Source organism: Panthera uncia, assembly GCF_023721935.1.
Source record: "Panthera uncia isolate 11264 chromosome B2 unlocalized genomic scaffold, Puncia_PCG_1.0 HiC_scaffold_24, whole genome shotgun sequence".
In the NCBI taxonomy this organism is placed as follows: Eukaryota; Metazoa; Chordata; class Mammalia; order Carnivora; family Felidae; genus Panthera; species Panthera uncia.
Genome location: NW_026057580.1, coordinates 83,254,852 through 83,274,233, shown reverse-complemented (window position 1 = coordinate 83,274,233; position 19,382 = coordinate 83,254,852). Strand labels below are relative to the sequence as shown.

The 19,382-nt window shown below is 42.6% G+C and overlaps 1 protein-coding gene across 1 annotated transcript in view; it reads right to left on the bottom strand.

The window, feature by feature from the left end:
- Positions 1-16,519, bottom strand: part of RSPO3 (R-spondin 3) — an 85,384-nt gene extending 68,865 nt beyond the window's left edge. The window contains exon 1 of the mRNA XM_049654317.1: positions 16,083-16,519. Coding sequence (XP_049510274.1) covers positions 16,083-16,179 — 97 coding nt within the window. The 5' untranslated portion in view covers positions 16,180-16,519. The remainder of the gene's footprint in view (positions 1-16,082) is intronic.
- Positions 16,520-19,382: the final 2,863 nt, after the last annotated feature.

Sequence of the window (19,382 nt, the reverse complement as noted above, 5' to 3'; positions counted from 1 at the left end):
TCCTCCTATTTTTTTCCCCAATAGAATTTCTTTTTCACTGGTTAGCTTTAAAAACTTATGGTCTAAAAAACTCCATGAAAGTATGAGGAGAAACTCATGCCTTTGAATTGAAGTCCTAAGTCCATACTGAAATTGTGACAGACAACTATCTACCTAAGGGAACAGCATGCTACAAGAAGGAAAAGGCAGAGTTCTTTGATTTTCCTGTTGGAGGAAATATTTTGCAGTTCACATTACATCTCCTGCTTTCAGATAAGTGAAAGATTATGAGTCTCATTTTATAGTGTGTGCAATGGAATCGTAGACTAAATTAATGTTTTCTCTAAATTATACAGCAGAATATTATTAGAAAACAATCTACCTGCCCCCTAATCTGGGATTTCTTGAACTATAGTCCAAACTCAAGAAGATCTAGGTCTAAAAACGGCAATTAGAAAGATGTTATTTTTCTGCAATGAAGGTTATGAAGTTTCCATTTCTTCTCCCTAAAATATCTTTTTATTGGGGTGCCTGGGTGGCTCAGTTGGTTGAGCGTCTGACTTCGGCTCAGGTCATGATCTCATGGCTTGTGAGTTCGAGCCCCACATAGGGCTCTGTGCTGACAGTTCAGATCCTGGAGCCTGCTTCAGATTCTGTATCTCCCTCTCTCTCTGCCCCTCCCCCACTCGTGCTGTCTCTCTTTCAAAAATAAATAAACATTTAAAAAAATTAAAAAGTATGTATCTTTTTATTAATTTCTCTGCTAAATTTGGATGAATGTAGGATTCAAGTGACATTCAACTAAAGACTCAGCAGTGAATGATTGTTATTACATGATTGAAGCAAAACAAGGAAAAGTAAAACCCCACTGCAGATATTTTAACATTATTTACATAGCATCTTTTTATTTTACATCTTTTTATTTACATAGCATCATAGTGCTTTTCCACAGGGGGGAAAAAATCAAGGGCTCCTGGGTGACTCAGCCGGTTAAGCGTCCAACTTTGGCTCAGGTCATGATCTCACAGTTCCATTCGTGAGTTTGAGCCCCGTGTTGGGCTCTGTGCTGACAGGTCAGAGCCTGGAGCCTGCTTCAGATTCTGTGTCTTCCTCTCTCTCTGCCCCTCCCTCTCTCACACTCTGTCTCTCTTTCCCTCAAAATAAATAAACATTAAATAAGCATTAAAAAAAATCCTACTCCTATAAAGAAGGCAAACTGAGTATATTAATGAGAAATCTTAGATAGTGATACCAGTGAAGGAAATGAATTAAAATTAAAGGTTTTTAGATTATAGTGGAGGCCTTAAATCATCAAAGGCAAGGAGAAACAATACCTAGTCTACAGGATGTATACCTTTTTTAGTCAAGTATGATAGTAATCATCAATAGTGTAGAATTAGTTTTAAATTCAGTCAGTGAAGGCTCTGATGCTTTAAATTACTTAGCTGTGTTATCCCTTAGCACATAATAAATACTTCCAAATGCCATTCAAACAGGAAGGCACAGAAGTGGAACATGAGTGTGCTTCTACCCCCTGAGATAGGGTACCACCCTATTTTAAAAAGTGGTATTTGTATAAGCACTAGAGCCCAGCTGTTATCCCTTTTAATAATCTTTAACAATATATAAACCAGAGCTTATATCAGATAGGATCTCAGATCTATTATTACTTTGTTTTGGAGGGAAAGGGAGAAATAGCTAAGAACTGCATTTGAACCTGCTGATAAAGAGATCTGTAATTACTGCCCCCCCCATCTTTTATAAACCATTAAAACACCAGTAGCAAACTTTTATTCTTTTCTATTTAAATTAACTCATTTCTCCTGCATTCTGTGCAAATTAAACCATGTCTCTACAACAGCAACTTAAGACAATATTTTTCAGTTCACATTACATACAGTTACATGTAATTCCTGTCTTGATTCTTTTTCCCTTAGTCTTTTCCAGTGTATTGGAATCTGTGCATCAGATAGCATAAGGCCTGCTGTTGCAAACATTAATAAGATCTATCATTTAGGAGCAGTTACTTACACTTTGTTTAATCTCTAATGGAAAGGATTTCTCTAAATATTTACACCAGAACAGTTGTCAGAATGAATCCTGCAAAATTGCTGGCATACTCCCAGGAGCAGGGAACTGGTGGGGGAGGGGAGATTCCTGGTCTCTGGTCGTATAATTTTAAGCAGCCCTAGAATTTCAGGGAGCTGCTTGCTAGAATATGAAGGGTTTGTATTAACAAAAAGGTACTTCAGTGTGCAGACCAATTCAAGTAAAGTATCTCAACAGCCACTTTCATTTATTGCTCTTGTAAAAATGACTCTCCATTTGCTTCAGGTTTAAAGTAAAGGGATTATTTAGGTTTCAGAGACCCAGTAAATGAATTGTATAGGAGAAGAGAAACTTGTACAAGAAGTGAGAAGAAGCACCAGACTTATTCTGTGCAATGGTTCCCAATGTGCTTAATACATAGAAATGACTTGTTGGTTCCATGAATTGCTGAGTGTGAGTTAGCCTGCAAGAGTTAGACAGGAGAGAACTGAAATCTGCCAAGATAAATGCAGCAGTGTTTTATAAATTAACTCGGCTGTCTGTGTGTTTGTTTTTTCTTTGGAAGATTCTAAAATTAAGACTGTTCAACTCATCTTCGTAGTGGTTTAGAATTTTAAGAGTGTTTGAGGAAGTGATTTGGGGCTAGGGTAGGGTAGAGAAAATATCCTACGTTGGAAAATCCTGCCAATTTTCATTTAAAATGTGTTCTTACCTGAAGAACAATAGTACTTTTGCCCCTCAGCCTATTAATTTAGTAATTTGGTTAAAAATTATTACATAAAGGTTTCTGGGATTGTACATTCTCCATTTATAGTATGGATAATATATTAAGTTCAGAGGCAGTTTTTAATGAATTTCTGGAATTTCAGTGAGATGTGCACATGGATGCTGAAAATGGCAGTGGTAGCCTGAAATGGTTGGGAATTTCTTTTCCTGGAACTGTCCTTTGATTTATCAGAAATTAAACCTTGACGTATGGGCTCATAATGCTTACAAGTCTGAAAACAGATATGAATCAGGGCTGGGCCCTGGAACCTCAGTAGTGGGTAGAATGGCACATGCTATTGATTATTGATACCAGGGCCGAGTATGCATCGACAAGATCCTGTAAGTCTAACTGGCTTCCTAGGAAATCCCACTGATCTATGTTAAAAGCTTGGGTCTACATCAAGCCCTGGATAGAACTGGAAAGCTGGGTGGATGTCTCGGAAATGTGCTATAGGAAAGAGAGACTGCCTCCTCTTTATGGAAGAGGCTAAGAGATACCTCAAGAGTTATTCTGAGGATGGCATGAAGTGAGTGGGTGAATAGAGGTCAGGGTGGCTAAAGATGCCACCTGTGGGGTTTCTTGTTACCAAATAGTAATGAAGGCCCTTTTGGACTTAGGTCAACAAATTGGTCATAAATTAGAAAGACAAGACTGAATTTTGTAAGAAACAAATACTCAGCAGCTCAGTATGTGCTCATATAGCTTGTGGCCAAGCAGCATTTGTCTCTATCTTTTGTATTTCATGGCAGAAATGACATGCCTTCCAAAGGTAGTGACACAAGTAAATAGAGGTCACAGTTCTGCTGCTAAATTTCCAAAAATTAAAATTTTCTATTCTTAGATTATCTCATAGTCAAATTCAAGACCAAAGAAAATCAAATATACAGTGCTACCAAATTGGTAATATCATAGTGTCTAGAGGTCATTGCATCTCTTCAAGGTGCACAGTGCATGAGGCCAAGGTTTACTTGCCAAGTGTTACCTGGACATTGCCACTTGCCAGAGAATGCTGGCCAGAAAAAGAATCTGACTGCCTGCCTCTCTACGGATTTAAAGTAAGCAATATCTCCCAGCCACATGTTTAAACAAAAAGAGCTAGTGATCCAAAGTCACAGAAGTATTGAAATAATCTGAAATTATTCTGAATCATAAAAGAATGTGAAACTTCCCCCCATTTAAGGACAGTGAACAGTGGGAACTCTGTGTCTTTGTACAATTAAAGATCCATCACATAGAGTGACAGAGTATCCTTTTTGGATGTTTGAGGCAATTGCCAATAATTTCAAAGGTGAACTTTCACCTAGGTTATTAAGCACAGATATCTTTGTGTTACGTGAATATTTTCCTACAGAAATGTTCAGCAATCTTCTAACTTCTAACATATTACAAGTTTAAAATTAGAGCACCACTTATTGATAACTTCTCCTTAGCTACTATGGCATCATGTTTCTAAGTGGTATTCTTTTCAGTACAAGAAATCGTAAGTGCACTCTTGGCCCTTTCCTAGCTCTGGAGGTTTTAGAACCCCTGTCCTGGAAATGTACTATGATTTTCTTATTTCCAAATGTTACTTCAGTAATATTATATCTAAATTGAACTCAGGATGCTTACAAGGATCTCTTCCCTTCCCATCCTAACCAGACACCTCTTCTACAAAGCCTCAGAGTAAGCTTTTTAGGTTCTTCTCATCTACTGAGGATGGGAAGGAGAGTACTTGCAGAGCAGCAGGAGCTCCTTGTGTGTGCAAATGCACCCCTGCAGGCAGACAAAGTGGTTGTCAAGTTGATGGTGACATGAACTGCAGTTTATACCGTGTATGCCACGGGCACAGTTTCATCTCTTGCATGCTTAGGGTGAATAATCTATTGAAGAAAAAAAAAAGTGGTGGAAAAGCACTGTTTTCTGGTGGATTTCCTGCTCTCTGTAACTCATGATTGCTCCCAATCCTTAGGGACAAGTAACTAGGTCTGACCACGGAGCAATGGCTCAAGTGTGCTGTGATGACCCTCCTCCCAAGAAGCCTGGCTTTCCTCAGTCTAATTACTTTTGGCAATTGTGGTTATTGGGATTTGGCCTGGTGACTCACTAGAACCCAAATTCTCCCAAGGAGCCCCCTTAACAAGCCGAATTAAGTCTGACAGGAAGCCCAGACTTCCACTTCACTTTTACATGGAGATTTCCCTGGTTTATGACAAGGTTTGAAAATCCTTCATTGACTGGAAAAGAATAATAGATGAGATGTAATGAAGATAACCACCCACAGAAGAGCACATTAGGACAGAAGTAAAAAGCAGTAAGTTCATAAGTAAACAACCTACCACAAAACTTAACCCATTAACATGGAGTTAAAGTACGCTATTTATAGTAATTTTACTCACCAACAGTAGTCAATCTAAAGTTAGTCAGCAATTGTTGAAACTATAAAAGAAAGGAATGTTTATTTCTTTTAGGCAGTTTTCTAACCATTACGTGTGTTCTAAAAACAAAAAGGGCTCGAGGGCACATTACCAATCACTTGGTAAGACATGAAAACAGTTGTTTATTATTAAGAAGCTTTGAAAAAAAATTTTGGTATGGCTGATACCCCATCTTCTATCCATTTACTGCCTCACTCACCCACGGAGGAGTTCAGCAGCAAGCAGGCTCTCCTCTGGTGCACGTCGCCCAGCAGCAATGTTCTTGCCCTGTGAAGTCAGTGTTAAACACACTATCGTGTCCTACTGTGTGCACTTTGCTCTCTTTTCTTAGACTCTTCAGCTGAAACAATTCTCTGTCAGATAGTCTGCTGTGTTCTGGTCAGTGCCACAGGTTTAATTAACAATACTCTATTGATAAACAATATGGGGCTATCAGACTACTTTATATTTTAAACTACTACCTGCTCAGAGGACATATATCTCATCTCTTGTCACGCCTCACACAAGTGCATTTTTCTGTCTGACCCCCATGAAACTGGCATTGTTTTTAACAGCTGCTTGGCTGTAATAGTTACTCTGTTTTTAAATGTTTACTTATTTATTTTTGAGAGAGAGAGCCTGAGAGTGGGGAAGGGGCAGAGAGAGAGAGAGAGAGAGAGAGGGAGAGAGAATATCCCAAGCAGACTCCGCAGGGTCAGCACAGAGACCGACTCAGGGCTCGAACCCACGAACCATGAGATCATGAGCTGAGCCACAATCAAGAGTCGGGAAGCTTAACCAACCTAAGCCACCCAGGTGCCCCTGTAATAGTTACTCTTGAATTAAGGTTTCAACAGTAGTTCTCAGTCTTGGGTGCAAATTAGAATCACCAGGGCTACTTTTGAAAATACAGATGTCCAGGCCCATCCCCAGAGATTGCTTCATTTGGCCCAGGGTGGAGTCTGGCATTAGTTTTTTGTTTTGTTTTGTTTTGTTTTAAAGATTCCCCAGGTGATTCTAATTTGAAATCAGGGTTGAAAATCACTGTACCAAGGCCCATAAAGCAAGAATTTGGAGTGGAGGTTACTGTTAATACTCATGGTAAAAGTAATATAAATAGCAGATTTTATGAAACACCGTAAAGATAACTTTTCTGGAAAACAAAAACTAGCCAGTGAAATATCTATTGTGGGTGTAAATTACATAAAAGGTTTTTGATATTTAACTGCAAAATTATAGACTTTCCCACATCCTCATGCCCAAGTTAATCTTCTCCTGGATATGCACACGGTACATGAGAAGAATAATCTCAAAGTATTTCATATAAGATGTGTTACTCTATTGCTTCTAATGAAAAAATCAACAACTTTTTATTTTTAAAAACCATCAGTAGGGCAAATTTAAGGAAAGGGAGCAAAGGGGTAGAAATAAAGAAAGAGAAGTGGGAGAAAGTACTAGAACACCAGAAATGACCTCTATAGTAAATGTTGGGGTAGCAGCTGTGGTTTATTAAAGGAGGAAGAAAAAAAATGAGCAAAGAGAGAGTAAGGGAAAGAAAAGGTGAGCTGAGGTTTGAGAAAATACACCTATTACCGCCCAAGTAATAATCCCAGGAGTCGAGGAGATGTGAAGAAATCAGGGAAGGACATGGGCTTTGGAGCCAAACCTGGGCTGAAATCCCAGGTCCACCACATTTTTGTTGAGTGCTGTTAGGCAACTAACATGAGACTATTGGTACCTTCCTTACAGGGTAAGTGTGAACACTAAATGAGATAACATTTGCAAAAACATCAAGTACAGGATCTGGCGCTCACAGGTGATTAAAACATGGCAGCTATTTTTTTTTTAAGTTTATTTTGAGAGAGAGAGAGAGAGAGAGACAGAGAGAGCGGGCTGTGGAGGGGCAGAAAGAGAGGGAGAGAATGACAATCTTAAGCAGGCTCCACACTGTCAACACAGATCCCGACGCAGGGCTCCAACCCATAAACCATGAGATCATGACCTGAGCCAATGTCAAGAGCCGAAAGCTTAACCAACTGAACCACTCAGGTGCCCCAAAACATGGCAGCTATGTAGATAATAATCAGTATCTCAACACTCATGTTAATAAGTATAAATGTATAGTAAAATAACAAATATATGAATATAACAGTGGTCTGAGGACTACAAAACTATAGTTTGCCACAAGGCATTTACACTCACAAAAATTTTCATTTTTGTCTCTTTCATATCAGTAAAATGTGACCAATACGCCTTTCCTTCTGTGAAAGCCTTTATCAAGATGACTGTGTTCATACCTGTGACGTCCCTTTGAATTAGAACATAACAATGAGAAAATAGCTGCTCTTTTTCTTACCAACTTATCAAGCATATGTTAAAAAAACAGTGTTCTAAAATAAGCATCTCACAAATTCTGTTATTTTATATTGTGTGGTGGTGGTTTGTATTATGTGGTTATAAAATGGGGGCTGCTTTACCACTTGCTTTCAGGAATGTGCTTTGTATTGGGGTATAATTATAAATATGCTTACCAGCTAGTTTTCTGAGGACAGTTTTTAGGAGTGAATATAGTGCATTGCATTATTGTGTATTCATTTTAGAAAGATGTTTTAACATAACTTAATTGAATCCTATGCCCAAGCCAAGTGCTCAGAAGAGAACTAGAAGAACAGACACACTGGAAAACACTACCTGTTTCTGATACAGAAGGTCAAAATTGAATAGGAGGAGAAAGAGGGTGGGGTCCTAGCTGTTACTAGGGCTGGGTAACTACACAGAAGAGATGTTGCAGAGGGAATCCACACACTGTCCAGAGGGACTCGGCTCCTTTAAGTTCCGCCCCATCCTCAGAACCACTGATTATAAGACAGCACACTTTGGAGAGAAATCTGCTTGAAAGGAGAAGGCCACTGTTATGAGGAGATGCTGTTATGAGGAGATCCCAATGGAATGATTTTTTAAAAAGCATTTTTTACACCTTATGGGAACATATCTTTCATTATCATAAAGTTTCTTAAGTCTCCTGTGATCTGTGGCTAGGTAAGACAGTTCCACAGGTGATAAGATTTCCAAGTATGATGTCCAGTTGCATGATTTGGCAACTTAAAATTGCAGGTCAGGGGCACCAGGGTGGCTCAGTCGGTGGAGCATCTGACTCTTGATTTCGGCTCAGGTCATGATCCCAGGGTTGTGGGATCTAGTCCCAAGTCTAGCTTCACGCTGAATATGGAGCCTGCTTAAGATTCTCTCCCTCTGCCCCTCTCCCTAACTTGTGTTCTCTTTCTAAAATAATTTTTAAAAATGCAGCTCAGTGACCATTCTCTTATAAAAATGAGAAGCTGCAGTTAAGAATGATATATTAGATTCTTTAAAATACAGAAAGTACCTTAATCTTATTTTGATACTACCAATAAGAGTGAGTCTCAGTGTCAGCTATGCAAACCCTTTTAATAATAAATACGGCACCACTAGATTTTATTTCATGCATTCAACTATCTCCTTTATGTGACTGCAAAATACTTATCTTCAGCCCTGACCCTCTGAAACTTTGATTCTGAGCTACTGGATGCTCTACTGGCCCTCAAACAAAAGATAGCTCAAAAGAAAAGTAAGTTTCCTACTCAGTCTGCTTCTCTCACTTTCCCATCTTTTTGTTTATCTCCATGACTTTTCCATTCATCCGATTCTGAGTCCTTATACTACAAAGTTTACTGCCAAATGTGTCCATGTCTTTTCCCTTCATATCCAATTAGTTGCCAAGACCTATACATTCGATCAATAGAAAATATGTGCTGTATACACACCCTTGCTCAATCAGTCACTATCATAACACAGGCCCTTATTATCTTAAACCTGGGCCACTGTAATTGCTTCTTCCATTCCAGCACAGGCCACTTCTGAAAGCCTGCCATGGTAGGGGAGCTCTGCAGGATCTCTCTAGTGCATTCCAAACCAGCTCCCCAGGCACCCCAAGACTCAAGGACAAGATAGGCCTGCTGAAGACTGAGTATGCTGACTGGTGCTATGGCTACAGTTTTGGGGCACTAGAAATTGTGAAGAATGAGAAATATCATAATTAATTCAGTCTGTACTTTGATAAGGTACTTAAAAATGAATCTTTATATGCATTTCCTTATAATAAATGAATACTTATAGTTGTTTGCATTCTCAATCTTCATCCACTAAACTTAGTTGAAAAGGACAACTAAGTTTAGAAGAACTGTTTAACTCCCTAGCCTGATTTACGTTCTCAAGCCAAAAGATGACAAGTTGAAGAGACTGTAGGAATCACTTACAAATTTTCAATCAACCACCCTATTTCACAGATGAGGACTTACAACCTAGTGTGGTGAAGGGACTTGCCTGGGTCGTCCAAATATTAGTAGCTATGCTGGATCTAGAACCCAGTTCTACTTCCCAGTCTACTTTTCTCCACCACACCCTGGGGATTCTCCCTCATTGGCATCTTAAAAAAAAATTTTTTTTTAACGTTTTTTTATTCCTGACAGAGAAGGAGGCAAAGCATGAGTGGGGTAGGGGCAGAGAGTGGGGGAGACACAGACTCTGAAGCAGGCTCCACACAGGGCTCGAACTCACAAACTGCGAGATCATGACCTGAGCTGAAGCCAGAGGCTCAACTGACTGAGCCACCCAGGCGCCCCTCCCTCATTTGCATCTTAGGTCCCAGTCTCTACCATGAATTTATGATGCTTGCTATTCATCAAATTCTTAAGTGTCAGATGGAATGCCAATCAGGTAGTGTTTCGAAGACTGGACTAGATTTTTGCATAAGGCATAACGACAGCTAAAAGCTATTAAATACATATTTAACTGGGCAATCATATTCTGTAGTACCACTGAATTTTCTCTATAAAACTTCCAGAAGAATTTTAGTGACAGCCGATGGCAACTAGGTCCTTTGCCAAGATAACAAAGAAAGTAGAAATGCTCTTATCAGATAAGAGGCACCTGTAACTGTATTTTTAAAATGAATTTTTGAAATTATTTAAACTTTTCAAATGTGAAAATGTAGGTATTTTGCTCAAAAGTTTCATATTGTTGCAAAGTCTTTGGAGCAGAAAATGGGATTTCATGGTACTCAATGGCACTTGGACATTAAACATTCTCAGCACCCCCACAATCCTTGAGAATGGAACATTCCATTCTTTTTGGTATTGCTGGATCAGTACTTTAAGCAGAATGCTAGTATATTCCTGAATGGAAATATCTGATGGGTGGGATTAAATAAATAGAAAAAATGGGCAGTAAATTTTACAGATGTACATTTCACACTTCATGTTTTGCAAAGCATTTCAAACTTACTAGGTTGTCCAACAGATGGTAAATTTAAGATAATCCAATCATTTTAAACCTGAAGAAAAAAATCCACAATTAAGAAAGCAATCCACATTTTCCCTCAAAATCAAAAAGCAAGCTAAAAAAGTCTATATAATTTATGATGCAACACTTTTCAAATGATCATTCTCAAAAGCATGCCAATGTAAAATGCACTGTTCAGAGAAGAAATAGCTCTAACCAAGTAAAACATGTAATTTCAACACACTGTCTTGCATGATCCTTACCATGCTCTCAGAACTGAATGATGTTTTCCTAATGGTAACCAAAGTTGAATCTTACATTTCATGAAATATAATACCCACTCTGATGGCATTTCAAGAATTCACTACTTGGAAAAGGATTTTTGGGAGGTGGGATGAGTGGACAGTGGGAAAATAGGAAGAAAGGTTAGGACAACATCCAAAATGAAACATTTAGATGGAGATAAAGCAGGAAAAGATGATTTAAGAAATAACTATATGTAGAATAGTTTTATTTTTTTGACACTTCATTCTTATAATTTCAAAGGGACCATTTGGTCTTTAATTCCATTTAAGGTTCTGACAACTGTACACAGTATATACATAGAATTTAAAAGAATGACTGCATTAAAATATTAATGGGAAAATATTTTTAGATATTTAGTAGCAATCTAGAGATCTCTGTCCAGATTGAAATAGTCTAAAATGATCAAATGACTAAGAAATTTGTTTTGTACTATCGTGGCATGTATGGTTTCCCCATAATAACTTGAAAATCAAATGTAAGTACATGTTTTAATTTCCATTCATTGCTTTCTGGGGACCTAATTTGTAGAATATTAAATTATGTGTAAAATATTTAGTGGAGAAATGATTTAGCAAAATTTTTCTACTTATAAGTTGGAATACTGTTCATATTTCATGCTTAGAGGAACAATGAAATGATATTAAGTCAATTTCACACTCATTCTTACATTCTTAATTACTTTTCATGGAATAGCTCGGGATTAAAAACACAATATTTAAAAATTAATCATTCTTAATGTTCTAAGTAAAATCCTTCCATTAAAGTAATAAACAAGGAATTAAAATAGTTAACAAAAAGATATTTTAAGAAATAACTCTGATAGTATAATAGTGACTATATCAGAATTTACAAAAATAAATGTCTTTTGAGTGTCTTTAGATACTGCCATTACTGCCTACGAGTTTAAATTTGTTGCTTTGATTCATAGATATCACATGATAGGTTGCAGAATATATTTTCTCCAGCAAATTTTACTCATGTCTCCCATCTATTAAACAATGCTTCTCTCAAAAACAAAGTAGACTGGTAACAAAGGTAGACAGATAGGAAAACGCATTGTAGCCAATATCCAAAACATGTTTCCATTCAAAATTAATACTACAAATGCAAAGTAGAATGAAATATTTTTTCTATCCTATAAGTTGTTATTTACTAGAATTAGCAGTGTAATTACCAAGAGTGTATCAGAATCCCAAAGAATGGCTCCACATCCAAAACAATGTCATGAACAATGACCAGAGTATTCTAATAAGATGGCTTTTATTTTTTTACCATTAAAATTATTTGTCCTGTATTCTTACTCCTTTATTTCAGATATATTTATGAAATATTTTTAGAAGTTTCGCAGATTGTGCAATGGAAGCTTTGTAATTATTATGCACGCAATGGCTTTTCACAACTTGTGTGTACCTAGAATCCAGACAATTAAAATCCAATTAATAGATGTATACTACAAAGGCATATGATGTTTCTAACAATAATCTTCTGGAATAATATGATCCTACAATGTCTTCTAAATAACCAAATAATGTTATTATATTTAGCAAGCTTCACTACTAGTATACGTTATTACTGTTATTACTAAATAATTAATTTTTTGACGTTGGTTGCTAATGTAAGTATCAGTCCAAAAATCTTCAGTCAACCAGAACAGCTTATTCCTCAGACAAAGTGGATAAATGATGGTCTGGAGACTATCAGATGTATTACTTAACATAACTGACATTTTCTCTCTGACATGGATCAGCAGGTAGTGTAACTAGCAGGAGACAAATTCTACCTACTAGTTGTATGGCTTTGTACAAATTACTTAGTCTGTTTTTCAGATTCTTTCTCTGTAAAATGGGAATATTAATGCCCGCACTTCACATTACTACTTAGGGGTCTGAATGAATAATTCAAGTGAAAGTTCAATGTGCCAGTAAGGTATTGTGGTTATTATCATTATGGTAAATATGACCTTTAATTTTATTAGCATATAATCTGAAACTCAGAAGCTGACTGTACTAAGTTGCAAAGGCTGAGCTGGAAATGAGTTAAGAACTGGATTTGGGTTCTTGATTTAGCACTGTACTTAAAGCCAAGCCTTGCCTTTGAAAACATTGCTGGTTGGGGAGTTTTAAGTAAGAGTTGCATTTCATTCTTATCTTAAATAAATTAAAGTTAGTCATCTCTAGAAGCTGTATATGAATCCAAATAGATTTAAAAAAAAGGTTATTGTGTATCTGTTGCACCCATAACTCCACATATATTTTTAAAGTACACAATTCATGTTTAAAGATCACTAGTTTTCACAAAGTACAGACAAATGGTACAGCATTTGTGTCAGGAAAACAGGAGAATACTAACGTGACTTCATCTGCTACATCTGAGGATTAACCATGGTCCCTTACACTTCACAATACTTAACACTGCAAACAAATGTCTTTTTTTTTTTTTGGCAAGAAACTTTTCTACTAAAACATTCAAGAGATCACTTAAAAAACTTTGAAAAAACAGTCCTTACACCTTAATTTTCTATCTCTTGTATCCTTAGTTAAGATTTTAAAAGTGTAGAAAAGTGAAGCTATTTAACTACAGGCCAAAAAGGATACTCTTAAATGTTCACATTAGCTGTCTCTTAGGAAAAATAGTAAGGACAGCTTTTTTATATTTTTCCTAAAATACCTTTGACTACTACCTTATCTTTCGTAAAAGTTTTTCCCCTAGACCGTAATTGAAGAAAAAAGTTTTACACATTTCCTTCCCAAATTTCCAAAGAAACGAGTACATGTACACGCAATTTGGCCTTGAGTTTCAATGGACATTTAACAAAGATCTCTCCTTACCCTCCACTCCTTCCAGATTCTCCAAAAAATCATACTGCACCTGCCAGGAGCCTCGTCTGTCTCCTCAGAGGACGCAAGGGGTCGCCCCTCTCCCAGCGTTGCACCAGCAAACCCAGCCGCCAAGGCCGACTCCAGGGCTAAGAAGCAAGGAGCGTCCCTTGTTATGGGAGCTCTCTCCCAGCACCACTCCCACAGAATAATTGGAATTTCAACCCAATGCCACCCACTCCTTCTCTCATCCCCGCTACACAACCAGAGGGCGCCTCTGACTTGGCCTTGAAATGGTTAAGGCAAGTCGGAAAGCAGTTCCCCCTTTGACTCTGTGATTTCTGCCTAGTATGAGCCTAGAGGTGCGTCATCCCTTGCTCTCCGCAGCTTTGGGGCTGCATCACAGGGCAGCTTCCCGCACAGTTGTCCTCGGGGGGCAGGCGGGAGGGTCAGCTGGGAGAGGTAGGAACGAATGGATGGCCAGTTTTTTCCCCCTGTGTCTTCCTTCATTAACAGGGGTCCTTAAACAGCAATCAGAGGCACCTCTGCACTGACGCTCCGGACCCTGTCCCGCCCCAGAATTTGTGCAGCTCCTGCCCCTGGGGTCCTTGGTGGGGTGATGGCAGTAGTGGGTAAGAGCAGTGTAAAGCAAGAGGCTGCCTTTAGGCCCGGCATCCGTCTCCCAACCGACCAGAGACGAGATTGCCCCATCCCGAGGAGGAAAGGAGGCAGGGACCACCAGGGCGCAAGGGCAAGGCTCGAGCCCCAGGCCGTTCCTTCTGTGAGGCGGCCGCACGTCTTGACTGAAAGGGTGGATGGAGGAGTTACGAAGAACACAAACCATTCAGAGGCCAAGAATAATAAATCGGGTGCCCTGACATGTTTAGCTTGGGCACTCCTGCCCCTTGCTACGCGATCTCAGAGGCGGGTGAGACCGAGCCGGATCCCCTGGCGCTTGGGCCCAGCTACGTTTTTTAAAGGCAATTTTCAGGTGAATCAGACCTTGTCTGCCCGAGGCGAGTGGCACAAAGGGAGCTTTCAGGGGACCCTCACGTCCAGGGGCAGGGCAGAGACAGCGCAGAGAAGCGATTACTAAATCTCCATCTCACACAAGCCTGTCCTGTGTCCTCTGCGCTGCGCCCGCCGCGAGAGGCTTCGCGGGTCGGCGCTCCGAGAAGGGTCCGCGCGCCGGACGCGTCGCCGCCAAGCGTCACTGGCTCCCCCGCGGCGGAGGTCCGAGGGGCCACCGCAGTAGCGCCGCTCTCTGCCCCCGGCGAGCTCCGGGAAGGTTTCTCCCTCCCTGACCCTACCAGCGCCCCCCACGCTGGAGCCAGGGTCGCCCCCGGCCCTGCTATTTGCGAACAGACTCCCCACGGCGGCACAGACGCCAGCGCGCCGGGCTACCCGGGCTACCCGGGCTACCCGGGCGCAGGGAGACGTGCCATTCTCGCGCCTGTCTCCTAGTTTCTGGAAGACGCCACCTTTCAGACAGACCAGCCCGTGTTGAGGGTGCCCTGGGGATACCTGTTTAATTCAAGCCAGAGCACTGTTTTAAGACGCCTTCACAAAATAACCATCCAAGGAACAGGAGTCAGGATAAGGGGCAGCTAGGAGGCGAGCCTAAGTCTTTGGGGGGAACCCCACCCTCACTGGCCCCGTCTGCCCCAGGGGACCCTTGAAAGAGCCTGAGACGGTAAAAGCGCTCACGCGTGACGGGCAAGATCGTAACTGGAAACCCTGCACCTCTGGCTCCCAGCGGCGGGTTCCGCAGTGCCTACTCACCCCCCCACCCCCCACCCCGCCGGCGGAGTGGAATCGCGAATGGCTCAGCAAGCGCGCAGACACGCGAACCCCGAGCATCCCGCGTGCCTTTCTGGTCTCTCCGTGCGCGGTTGCGCATAGCGGCCGCGCAGGCGCTTGCTCGCTGGCTCCCAGGCCGGCCCCGCGAGCTCTTCGCAACCCGAGCTAGTTCTCCCTGTCCGAGGCGTCGGCGTGAGGTGAGCGGGCGCCGCGGCCGCGCCTCCCCCGGCGCTTATTCAGTGGCCAGGGGCAACTCGCGGGTCGGGCGTCTAGGATGCTTGGGGCTTCGGGCCCCCGCCCGAGTCACGGAAGGAAAGCACAAATACCTAGAGCTAGTCTAACGAAAGACAGAACTTTTCCGCGAACTTTAAGTCACGAGGGGGCGGGAGCCACGTTAGCGCCCGGTCCGCCCGCTTTGGCACCCGCGAGGATGCGGAGGAAGACAGGGGCGCGTAGCGAGAAGCCGTGAGAGACGCCGTCAATACCGGAGCCTGGACTACCGCCTTCTCCCGGAGGCGTGGGGTGCTGGGCGGGAGGACCGCTGCAGCTGGGAGCTGACTCTGGACAGGCTAGAAGACCCGACAGGTGAAAGCAGCGGGAGGGAGCAAACGCGTAAAAAACAACAAAAACAAAAAACACTGCACTTACTTCTTCGCTGCCGCCTTCCCCGGGAGGCGTTCTGGCTGCCGATGTATTCCATAAAGTTCAAAATGATAAAAAACCAAGAAATCAGTCGCAAGTGCATAGTAACCCAGTAATGTTTCCCTTCCTTTTCTCCTTTTTCTTCCGTTAATTATATTAAATGTTTTAGAAATATAGGTAGGTGTTGGGCGTACAGAGAGGGAGAACGCAAGCAGCGGACAACTTCTCCCCGCAGATCCGATAGGCGTGCTGGGATGGCAAACGAAGCGGGTCGGGTGCAGGGACACCAACTATTGTACTTTCAAATTGTCCGAGTCCTGGACCCCGGCGGCTCCGCAACGGTGGCTGTCAACACCGCGAGCGAAGGTTCCACGAGCAGCGAGCGGCCTCGCCGGGACGGCCGCAGGTAGCATGGTGAGCGGCGGCGGCGGGTGGGATCCGGGCGGGGGGCGGCGGCGGCGGCGGCGGCGGCGGCGGCCCACTGGGCTCAGAGGTTGCGGTGGCTGCGGCGGCAACGGCGGGCGCCCGGGGATCCTAGGGGAGCGGGCGCCGTCGGCACCGCGGCCATGGCCAAGGGGCGGCGGAGAGACCCCGAGCTGCTTCTGCTGTTCGCGAGTAGGAGCCGCTCCAGTGGTGGAGGGAGGGAGGGAGGGAAGGACGGGACGAGGGAGGGGGAAGAGGGGGATGGCTGCGGGGGGCGGGGGGAGCTCGGGGGCGGGGAAGGAAACTGCTGGAGCAACAACCCTGAGCGACCTCAATAACTTTCAATTTCAAGAGGGAAAGAGGGAGCTGGAAAAGTACAGGCGTTGCGATTTGGCAGAGGGACGGGAAGAGGCGCCTAAGGGGTCCCGGGTCTGCGACGGAGCATCTCTGGACACTGCAAAGAAGGCGGAGAACGCGAGCCGGGGGGAGTGGGGGAGGCACAGCGTGGTGAGGAGAGCCCCCTCAGAAGGCAGCTCTCGCGGGGAGAGGTGTGCGCGTTCGCGCTGGGAGTGTTGGGGCCGAAGGTCCGGCGGGCGCCAGACCCCCGCCCCCCGCTTCTGAGCCCGCTACTCTCCGCGGCCCCAGGCTAGGCGCACCCTGCTCTCCCGGGCACAGCTCCCCAGCTCCCTCGCGCCTCCGCCCCCAGCACTGGCGCTCAACGACTGGCCCCAAGGCAGCTCTAACCTCGCCACCTAGGCAGATCGCCGGAGGGTTTCTATCTGCGGACTCCTTTCCAGTTTTCTTGAAGACCCTCTCTGTAGCTTTGCTCCCTTTCTTTCTTCCTTTCAATAAAGGCAGCTGCACTTGGGTGCCAGGAGGCTGGTCCGGAGGAGCTCACTGGGCGCTGGCGGTCACTTCGCCCTCGGGTTACCTGCCCGGAGTGGGTAGGAACCAGTGGTGTGTGCGTTCAGGACCGTCCCTTTGGACATTCAGTTGTGTTGAGGCTTTCTTCCAAACTGAGCCTTTGCTGCTGCTTTGGAAGATTCCTCCACCCCTTAGGCAGTTCTCTCCTCAGTCTGATTGCCCTCGCTTGGCGCGTGCTCTCTGCCTCACCCTCCGTCTCTCAATCTTGAGAGGATCTGTTGTGCAGTGTAGTTTCTCATCTGGAGGGCAGGGAATGATATTTGGAAAGACTTTTTCCAGTCTTGGGGGAGGAGGGGAGGGTCCACTACTTCCTTCTGTTCCCAGCGCAGGTAAGGGCCGCATGGCATCTAGAAAATAAGGTTCGCTGGTCCACCCAGGGATGGGAGAACCGAGGGCCGGCGTTTCTGAGCGGTATGCACTCTGGCTGTTATTAGTCAGTGGTAAGCTTCCCACCTTTTTTCTCCAGTAGCACAAGTCGATGAGCTTCCAGAAGTTACTGAAGAAGGATTTAAAGTCACAAGCCCTCAAAGTGATTTTAATATAAACTAGTAGGTAGTTGTATTTAATAATATCCTAAAGACAATACTTTATAACCTTACAGTTTACACAGCCCCTGAGAGGTCACTTTGAAAAAGTCCCCGATTCATATACACCTTGCTAACTGTTATGCTCAAATAATTTAGGTTTGGAATATAGCCAAAGCCTTTCTGGGAAGCAAGTAAGATTTTATTTCTCTCTTTTTCCTCCATTTATAATCCCTAGCCTGGATTGTCTTCTATTTATGTGTTTATAAATGAGAGGGATAAAAAGGTCATTGCTCCTACCCATCCCATTTTGCAAGCTTGCATTGCTTCAAATTGTATGTCTCTGAAGTCGTCAATGGTGTAGTTGTTATACATCCCAGAGGAGAGGACTGAGGAGATGAAGTGGCCCAGAAGCAAACGGAAAGGAACATAAAATACATTCTTGTTAAGAAGCTAAAAAGTAGAATCTGAGAGGCTGGCTTTTACCGGCTAATTCCTTAATTAAATATTAATTACTTTTATACCTGTAGTGGAATTTTGAAGTTAGATGTAGTTTTCTTTAGATTTCATATTATGGGGAAGACAACAACCGCCTCAAGATTATTTTTGACTTATTTTTAAGAATTGCCATTTGCAACATTTCTTTCTCTGGTGGAACTGTATTTTCTGTACATTGCATGCATGCATGTGCGTGTGTGTGTGTGTGCATGCGCGCGCACACACACACACATACTACCCTTTTTTATCTGTTGCATGATGTCCAGTTGCAAATGACTGAGTTTATCACTTTGAACCAGAAAGGTTACAGATAATAGGACACTTCCAATAATGATTATCCAAACAAGAAGCTACTCTATTTTTCTGTGACCGTCCCAGTCAGCTTTGCTTTCCTTCTTACTTAATACCTCAGATCCTGAATATCTGCACCATAAAATGTGGGGGATTTAAAGGCTGTGGGAGGCTCCCTTTGAAAAGGACTCCAGAGACGGCCTTTCTAATCCGGGATACTTGAGCCGGATGGGATGAGATTGCAAAAGGGATGTAAAAAAAAGCAATTTGGTGAACAACTTCAGGGAAATAAACACGAAGAAAGACATGTACTTTTCACTCTGTATTTTGCAGACATATGTTAGTTTGGATGAGAATATAAATGGCAGTGTAAATAAATAAACAAGCACAGAGACAGGCTGCAGTTCTTGGGCTATCCCAGGAAAGAAGTACTAGATGCTGTGTGCAGGGAAAGCTTGTCAAGGAATAAGCACTGTTCTGAGGAAACATAAGGAAAACATTAAATAAATGGAGAGTGTATTCTTTCTCTCTTGACGCTATGCTTTAGAATAACTTTTTCTTGATCCATGTTACCGTACTATTAAACGTGTGTTTACTTGCCTGGCTGAGTCGTCCGTTCCCTCAACTGTCCTAGCAGCTTATGGAA